Source organism: Electrophorus electricus, chromosome 18 (genome assembly GCF_041902795.1).
Source record: "Electrophorus electricus isolate QZ-2024a chromosome 18, ASM4190279v1, whole genome shotgun sequence".
Classification (NCBI taxonomy): Eukaryota; Metazoa; Chordata; class Actinopteri; order Gymnotiformes; family Gymnotidae; genus Electrophorus; species Electrophorus electricus.
Genome location: NC_137514.1, coordinates 3,791,353 through 3,800,571, shown reverse-complemented (window position 1 = coordinate 3,800,571; position 9,219 = coordinate 3,791,353). Strand labels below are relative to the sequence as shown.

Below are 9,219 nucleotides of genomic sequence, written 5' to 3'. Positions count from 1 at the left end.
ATCACACCGCTTGCCCTGGAAACATTTGGTGAGAATTGCTGTCACTCCAAAACAATGGCGCTGCAATGGCCAATAGAAATCAATATAAAATGGAAAGGGGGGCGGGGGGTCTAATGCTCTATTCATTAATACTTTTACGTCAGTAACGTGCAGTTAGAGTTAAACAAAGGCTGCGTAGTTTGGGGTTGCTTACGAAGGAACTGAACGCGTGTTTTTACGCAAAGAAGTGAGCACGGAATTAAAGAACTTTACTAACACTCTGTATACCATTTAACCATCTAAACATCTCACACAGTTGTTTTGATGGTAATTTAACTTTCTATGACAAAAGAACTTATCTTAAAGCGGAAGAATGTTTTAAAAGGCCACATTGTGGAAATTTACCCGAGCGTGGGATTTGTGGCGATCTGATGCATGTAGACGGCTGCAAATCGGTAAGCAGGTACTTGTATTAGTCCTAAGAAATGTTATGTTGATCAATGTACTGTACTTTAAGAATATTCGATGTTATCAATAATTTATTTGAGTATGCCAGTTTGGGCTTGCTAGGGAGCGTTAGCGCATAAGGGGCTTAAATAAAGAGAGTGAAACAATATATGTAATATGTGTGATGATCAGTAAGTGGGTGATTGGAAACGTGATTGGGTGCTACGATTGGTTGAAGAACAGGTGAGTGACGGACTGGAGGTGTCTGATTGGCTGGGTGACAAAGAGTGTGTGTGTGTGTGTGTGTGTGTGTGTGTGCGTGTGTGTGTGCGTGTGCGTGTGTGTGTGTGTGTGTGTGCGTGTGTGTGTTTGGCTGGCTGGGTGTCAACATTCTTCATCTTTTAGGTGGGATCAGAATAGACCTCCTAGAACAGACAACAAGCTCTCACTACATACATATTAGCCACTTCAGTCTTCTACACTGCTTAGGACATAACAAAACTGTTATTAATACAATGTGTACTTGATTTATAACTGTGTAAATACATTTGTATGTAATACTGAGATGAGGTGTTAAAATAGTTGAAGTTGTTTTTATTTTGTTAAACTTGGTAGAATTATTTTGTGTTTTTATTCTTATCTCATCTGCTTTCACCTTTTTCATTTACAGTCTGGACAAGGATTCCTCTAAATCCTTTTGTGATTCGATCCAGAATAAATAGCCCTCAAGGAATAAAACTGAATTGAAATGAGATGACAAGAGCCAAACCTCCTCAGTAATACAGATGTGTCATCAGATCAGTCTGACTGATATTTGAAACAGTGTAAACAGAAGCAGAAATGTGATGAACTCAGCTGTGTTGTGTGCTGTTGTGTGTCTGTGCAGGTTTGTTTAATGATGTCACTCAGAACTCCTCTTCTAACTCTCACTCTCATCACTCTGTTCATGTCTCTGGGTAAGACTGCAGTCTTCATCAAAATGTTATTTTTCTTTGTAAAATTTCCAAAACTGTTGAAACTTGCACAAATTCTGATATCAGAAAATTCTGATATCTAGTATAAAGATTTTCTGACACCGTGTTCCCATTTAATGAAGTTAATTTACATTGGATACCAAAGCCCCCACATCCCCCTCACCACTGCTACAGAGCTTGCTGAGTGCTTTGTGGTTTTTGTCAAGTTTAGGGCAGCCTTAGATTAAGAGCACACTGTGGTAAGATTAAAATTCACAACCCCACTATAACTACAATGTGCAGATATATTTTTGTTTGTTTTTCTCTTTATTCAACCTCATATATTATGTGACTGAGCGTTAAATTGTTCAGAGTCACTAGTGTCCACTTCTCCCCAAGCTCCTCCCCCACCCTGCTACAAGCTTTTCTCACTTTGTGGTTTAACTCAGAATCAGCTCAGAGTTCTGCAGAAGCTGCTGGAGTTAGAGAGGAGAGAAGTGAAGCTGTAAGAGAACTCCCACTCTCTTATGGTTGCCCAGACTCTTCTAATGACCTCTTGCATGCATTATATGTTTTAGGGGTTTTTGGAACAAAATGGAGTGTGAAGTACAACCCAACTAAAATATGTGTTTTAAAGGGGTCCACAGTGTTTATCAATGGCAGTTACGCATACCCAGCAGGGCTGGAAGTCAAAGAGTAATTTTGGGTTAAAGAGCCTTTCGATAGAGAACAGGACACACCTGTATATTGCAAACCCACTAAGGACTCAGGCACAGTCCAGTGTTATGTCGATAAACAGCAAAAGTTCTCCCTCAAACTGATTAATGTAACGAAGGAGGATGACTATTACTTCAGAATTAAAACAAATGTAATCGAACAAAAATGGCTGGGAGATCCTGTTAAGATCAGTGTCACAGGTGGGTTAAATCTTTAATTTCCTATTTTCTAACTGTGATGCATAGTGTCCTTTACTCAGAGGAATTTGAGTCTTGAAGTTCATTAATGCCTATTTTTAACTATGATGCACATTCTCACTTCATGTAAAGGCGTTTGAGTTTAATTAAGCTGATTATTGACACTTGTTAAACTGATTAAGGGTTACTCTGATATATTAGTTGTACTATGCAATTTGTTTCTCTCTTATTTTTTAACAAATTCAAGACAGTTTCATGACAGCAGAATTATTTTCTTAATTGCTTGAAGTTTTCTGGATGATTTAAAGGCTGTCTAATTGTGATGGACTTCCATTTGTTTGGTTTGAGGATTATCTAATTGTCTTAGAGCTCCTTGTGAACACTTTTCTTGAAGTAATAGAGAGAGAAGCAGCAATTCTGACGTGTACAACCACCTGCAGTCTGACTGACAGTCCAACATTCATCTGGTACAAAAATGGACGTCCTTTATCGTCCAATACAAACCCACTCCACCTGCGGCCAGTCAGCAGTGAGGATGCAGGCAGTTATATGTGTGCTGTAAGAGGATATGAACATCTCCCCTCTCCTGCTCAAACTCTCACTGTCAGATGTGAGTTTACAATGTTGGTTTCATTATATGATTATCTGATTATTGCTAAGTTCATTTCATTGCCAAGTTCAGTTCATTTCTCAGTTAAAATGCAAAAAATACAATGAATTAGTAAAGTCTTATTAGAATTATATATATATATATTCTTTACTTTGAGTACATGAGACATTTCATTACTATAAAATGCATTCTCCACATGGTGTTATTGCCTGATTTAAGGTGAAGACATTAGTAATGGTGGGACAACTATACAACATCTCCAGAATCAGCTCTTAGAACAGTAGAGGATACAAGTCCATTAATGAACCTGGATATATGCCTGGTTGATGCAGATCATGCCTGTAGTCTCCTTGCTCCTCCTTTCAGACAGAAGACGTCATATTCATTTCTTCACATTCTCTTATTTTGTGGGTGTTAGATCCTCCAAAGAATGTCTTGGTGTCCATCAGGCCCTCTAGTGAAATAGTGGGGTACAGTTCAGTGACTCTGACCTGCAGCAGTGATGCCAACCCACCTGTGCAGAACTACGCCTGGTTTAAAGAAGGAGGAACCTCATCTGTAGGATCTGGACAGACATACAACATCACCATCAGCTCTAATAGCAGTGGCTGGTATTACTGTGTAGCTCAGAATGAACACGGGATGCTGAAATCAGCTTCCATAGATGCCACTTTAAAGGGTGAGACAGACAGACAGTTATGCATTTGCTATTCACATTATGATTATTCACACTATATTATGTGTATGAACAATAGTGTGCATGTCTGTTTCTCTCAGCAGGTCACTTCAACATTTTGCCTATAGCTGTTGGAGTCAGCCTCTTTGGGATTGTATTTCCTCTCTCAATAGTTTTATTTATGAAGAGAGAAAGTTTAAGAAGGTAAAGTGAAAGATGTTAATATAAGTTACATGTATAAATGATAACTTTATAGTACCTCATTTCTGTTCCTTTCCAAAAGCACTTTATTAATATGGGAAATCTTGAAAATATGATAAATGCTAATAATAATATCATAAATGCAATATTATGAATACTAATGTCTATTCTCTGTTTTCTGTTTGGACGAACACTGACATTTGGGGTTTTTTGAGCTCAGAGGCAAGAGGCAAAAGAGAAATACAGATGAATCTGATTATGGGGTGAGCTATCACAGAAATCCAGATATATTTGTCAATAAGGAGTCTTAACCCTGCTAAAGAGTTCATAAAATTCATGTAATGACAAATCAGAGCCTTTTAATGACAGCGTCAGTCTTAGTTCTGTATCTTTAGCATTTGTTTATGTCAGAGTGAGAGCTCCATCTGAGATGCAGACTGTCAACAACAAAATAACATTAGTGGAAAAACTCCAATGGAACCTTAACCATAAAGCTATTCAATGTTTATCATTAAACTGCACATCATTAACTCTGTGCTTCACAGAACGCCGGCCTCAACCCCTGTCATACCTGTGACACTTCCACATCCAGCTCTCCTGTGTATGAGAATACTGCAGTGAGTTCATCATATCAGTTACATCACAGTTATAGAACTCTAGTTATAGAACTCAGTTAGAACTCTAGAATCTTGATAGCACTCTAGAATCTTTTTTGAGATGGGATGTGTAAAGCTCTTGTCATTTTTACTGAATACTGGAGGAATACTACGATACACAGCTTTCTTACATTACCATAATTATATAGAATCCACAGGAATAGATTATTAAATTTAGATATGCCAAAACATGCATTGTTTTGTTGTGTTTTTTCAATTTGTTAAGCAATATGAAGATGTTTGTGTGTGTGTGTGCTTGTGTGTTTGTGTATGTGTGTGTGTGTGTGTGTGTGTGTGTGTGTGTGTGTGTGTCTGTGTGTATTTTGTTATTCCAAATGTCCTTGTGATCTGATATTCTTTCCTGTGTTTCCTTTTATAGGACTTAAGGAAACATTACTAAGAGAATCATCACTGAGAAATTAAACTTGCAGCTGTATCCCAATGCAGTCAAAAGAGTGAGAGATAGAGGGGAAGAGAGATGGATGATTACATGTAGACAAGAGTGTTCAGTTAATCAACAATAAAAAATGTAATCAACTGCAAAAAATGTTACAGTCTTTAATTTTTTAATTTTTTTTTGTACTGATGGAAAATAACCTTGTTCTTATTCTGAAAATCGAATTAATTAATAAATCTAAATTAAAATCTAAATGTTTTGTTATTTGTTAATTCAATTTTTATCTAGTCCATTAATTTTAATCCAGTTAAAATATTTGAATGTGGTTTCCTCAAAAGCATCATGATGTTTATATCTTGTTCAGTACATGTACTCAGGGATTCTCACTCTAGCAATCTGAACTACAATGAAAATAGAACAAAATAATGTAAAGTGAGCTCCAACCCACGTCAGCTAGATGATGACACCGACAGCCTACTGGGTGAGCATCCACACTTTAATGGTGGGCCCTTGTGCAGAACAGTTAGATCGTGGAACAAGTAAACAAGAAAAGTAAATAACCAAAAGGTGAGGAGTGAACCTCAGCCATTTTGTTACGATGTGAACGAGCTCCTGCTAGACAGTTGTGGCCATAAAACAATCTGCGCGTATATTGCTCTTCAAAGGAATGGAGGACAACAACACTAGAGGGAAAGAAAAACTAAACACCATGCCGAGTGTGGGAAAAGGGAGAACCAAGGATGGCAGCCCCGATGCCCTGGGGAAAATCAAACTAAAACTTCCCAAACAAAACCAGAAAACAGGAACTGTAATGGCTAAGGGGAGGCTTAGGAGAGAGACAGATTTGAGGGGGAAAACTGCAGAAGGCAGGAGACATGTAAAAACACAGACACCCTCGCAGCACAGAAGTGAGGTGTCACACAAGGGCTCACAGACCTCAATACCCAGAACTTGGCTCAGAACTTTGGCAAAGACCCAGCACTGAGTGACTGGCTCACTGGGCTTATATAGACTTAGCCCAGCTCTTGGCCGTTAAGCCTGATTAGTGTTGTGCCTGACTCGAGACCTCCCACTGGTGGTTGGAAGGAGCCTCGGCCTGGCACCGACCCTTACAAATAAGGTTACAAAACAACAAAAACTCCATCATGTAGGGATTAGATCCACACTACCAGCACCTATAAGACTGACAAAAAATAATTCCTTTAAACTCTTTATCATGGACTTATTAGCTAATAGCTGTTGTTAAACATCATGGCACCAAAATATATGACAGCTTAATGAAAGCTTTACATTGTTTGATTATATAATATAAACTATTACTAAATGAATTTCACAGTTAAAATGTAAAACACGCAATGAAACACGAAAGAGTCACTAAATCTTCAACATGTATAGATGTCAGACCCTCGCTGGTACACAGGCAGCCCTTACAGACCACATCCACCAATCACTGCACACATTCACTTCCCCAATCCAAATCACCTGTTTACTTGAATAATCACCTAGACCTAGACCTCATTTGTCTCCAGCCTATTTAGACCCCACAAGTTAAAGGCTCTGCTTAGTAAGTTACTTTGAAAATGTATTTTCTGTCTTTGGTTGCATTTGGGAATTAAACAATTATGCTCCTCACTTGCACCTTGCTCTTGTTTTATGATGTCACAATAGAATATCTTTAATTTGAGACATTTTATTATCAAATTCGTTCTTTACATGGTGTTATTTATGCCTGATTTAAGGTGAAAACAGTAATGGTAGCACAACCATACATCATCTCCATCTCCAAAATCGGTTCTTAGAACAGTGGATAATGCAAGTTCAAATACAAGTCAGTTAATTAACGTTTATATAGACACTACACAGCTGTAACTACATGGTTTTGTATCACTGGTTGATGTTTACCATAACTATAGTCTCCCTGTTCCTCCTTTCAGGCAGAATATGCTATATTCATTTCTTCACATTCTCTCCTTTTGTGGGTATTAGATCCTCCAAATAATGTCTTTTTATACATCTGTGAAATAGTGAAGTGACTCTGACTTGCAACAATGCCACCCCACCTGTGCAGAACTACACCAGATAGATATAAAGAAGGAGGAACCTCACCTGTAGGATCTGGACAGAGTTACATCATCAACAGCTCCAGGATCTGGTTCTGCTGTGTGGTTCAGTATGAACATAGGATACTGAAATCAGCTTCAGCACATGCCACTTTAAAGGGTGACACACACAGGCAGTTATGTTTTAATTGTTGACATTCATTCATCAGTCGACATTCATTTACTCACATTCATTCATATTTACAAACTATAATTGCTATACTGTATATGTGTCTGTGTTTCTCACCAGGCCACTTCAACATATTGCCTATAGTTGTTGGAGTCGGCCTCTGTGGGATTGTAGTTCCTCTTAATAGTTTTAGTGAAGAAGCGGGAAAGTTTAAGAAGGTAAAATTAAGTGAAATGTATTATGTTAAATTACACTTTGTTACGATCTCGTCGAGGCTCCAGGCCATAATGGGAAGTGTGACCGAAATAAAAAAAAAAGTCTAAACAAGTCTGTAGTGGAAATGAAATCAGATTGCAACAGACCAAAGTAGTTCAATGACAGCCAGTGTAGTGTACAGGAGACGGTCTGACACTAATATAACATCAGGAGTGACCCAGGCCAAAGTAACAAATAAATCCACACTAGAAAAAAAAAGCCACTCACTAAACCTACACAAAAGAAAATACACACAAAACTACATTTACTCCCTAAGTGGAAAACCGATCAAACCACATCCCAAAACAAAATGGCAGTCACTCCCTACTTACCAGTGACCACTCAACAAAAGGAAAAAGTTGAATATATACAAATGTACAACTGCAGACTAACTATTAGAGAAGACAAGAGTAAAGTGAAAACTGGAAGCAAGGTCATACACCAGGTCAACTATCATGAACTCTCTCTCTCACACACACACACACACACACACACACACACACACACACACACACACACACACACACACACACACACTGTTTCTGTTTTGTATGTTAATTCTCTGCTTCACAGAATGTAAAAAGTGAATTTTTGAATTTATTAGATTATTATAAATAATGCTGCACCTAATCTATCAATAGGATCACTGAAGTAATAAGTACACTTTTCTACTCAAACAAAGTCTACCCACGAGCATCTTTCTGCTGAACCATCAGTGTGGACATGTGGGTTTCTTCAATCAGTTTTGTGTTCCACATTTGTAGTTCTCAGAAAACCTTGCGGTTTAATGAATACTGGAAATATACAGTACACAGCTTTCTTAGTATTAGGCTACTTTACATTGTCATAACTATACAGAATCTGCAGGAATAGATTATTATTAATTTTAGATAACACAAAAATGTGATTTTATTTTCATTTTGTTATGACATTTGAATGAGCGTGCATGTGTGTGTGTGTCCATTGTTATTCCAAATATCCTTGTATTCTGATATTTTTTCCTGTGTGTCCTTTTATAGGCCTTGAGGAAACACCACTAAGAGAATCATCCCTGAGAAATATCAAACTTGCAGCTATGGCCCAATTGTAACGTTTACTGCAGTAACATTTACTAGGCCAGAAGCAAAATGCCAACGCAGGAGGCTTTTAATGAACAAAGGAAACAAAACATGAGAGGCTAACAAACAGAGACACGGGAAAACACTGAGACAAATTAACACACGAACTAAGCAAACAGCAAAACAATGACAAGGTCAGTGACAGTGACAACAACTAGAAACTTAACCGAACATGCCAAAATAACCGACAAACTGGAAGACAAAACAAAGCCAGGGCTTAAATAACCAAGACTTATAAACTAACCAGACACAGGCGAACATCATTACAGGTGGAGATACAGACCAGAGAGCGGAACATATTAAACCAAAACAAGCACTGGGAAAGAGGAACAGGTAAAAGGAATGACAGGCATGGAGAAAACGAAAATAAGGAACGGAACAACCAGGAAGTAAAGGAAAACAAAGACACGACAGGGAAATCATGCAAACAGGGATGCCAGAAGGGGGCCCATACGTGACACCAGTGCAGTCAAAAGAGTGAGAAATAGAGAGGGGAAGAATAAATTTAACATGTAGTTTCCTTCAGCAGAAAAGCTTTTCAGTGTTTTACATTAATGATTAATACTCAGAAAATGTTAAAATAAAAGCGTCCTTTGCATTTTTATTGCAAGGATGAAAAATAACCTTCTTATTACTTTGCTAATCTAAATAATTAAATGAACCTCATGCGAATAAAAAATAGTCACTACTATTTTAATACTGTATTCATTCATTCATTCATTCACTCATCCCTTCATTCATTCATTCATTTAGTCCATTTATTTTAATGCAGTTTCCTCCAAAG

At 37.8% G+C, this 9,219-nt stretch overlaps 1 protein-coding gene across 4 annotated transcripts; it reads left to right on the top strand.

Annotated features, from left to right (window-relative positions):
• The first annotated feature begins 172 nt into the window (after positions 1-172).
• Positions 173-4,983, top strand: LOC145651935 (B-cell receptor CD22-like). Of its 4 annotated transcripts, none has more exons than XR_014118034.1 (8): positions 173-434; positions 1,313-1,382; positions 2,688-2,903; positions 3,322-3,582; positions 3,659-3,783; positions 4,001-4,043; positions 4,326-4,397; positions 4,816-4,983. XR_014118034.1 is itself a non-coding variant. In XM_081700777.1 (8 exons), the coding sequence occupies exons 1-8, from the start codon at positions 411-413 to the stop codon at positions 4,834-4,836; spliced, it is 804 nt and encodes a 267-aa protein (XP_081556903.1). In that variant the 5' UTR covers positions 174-410; the 3' UTR covers positions 4,837-4,983. The 4 variants fall into 4 exon arrangements, 3 of the variants coding, with proteins under 3 accessions (XP_081556903.1, XP_081556902.1, XP_081556901.1); XM_081700777.1 differs by having other exon boundaries at positions 174-434; positions 2,694-2,903; positions 3,681-3,783; XM_081700776.1 differs by having other exon boundaries at positions 174-434; positions 3,684-3,783.
• Positions 4,984-9,219: the final 4,236 nt, after the last annotated feature.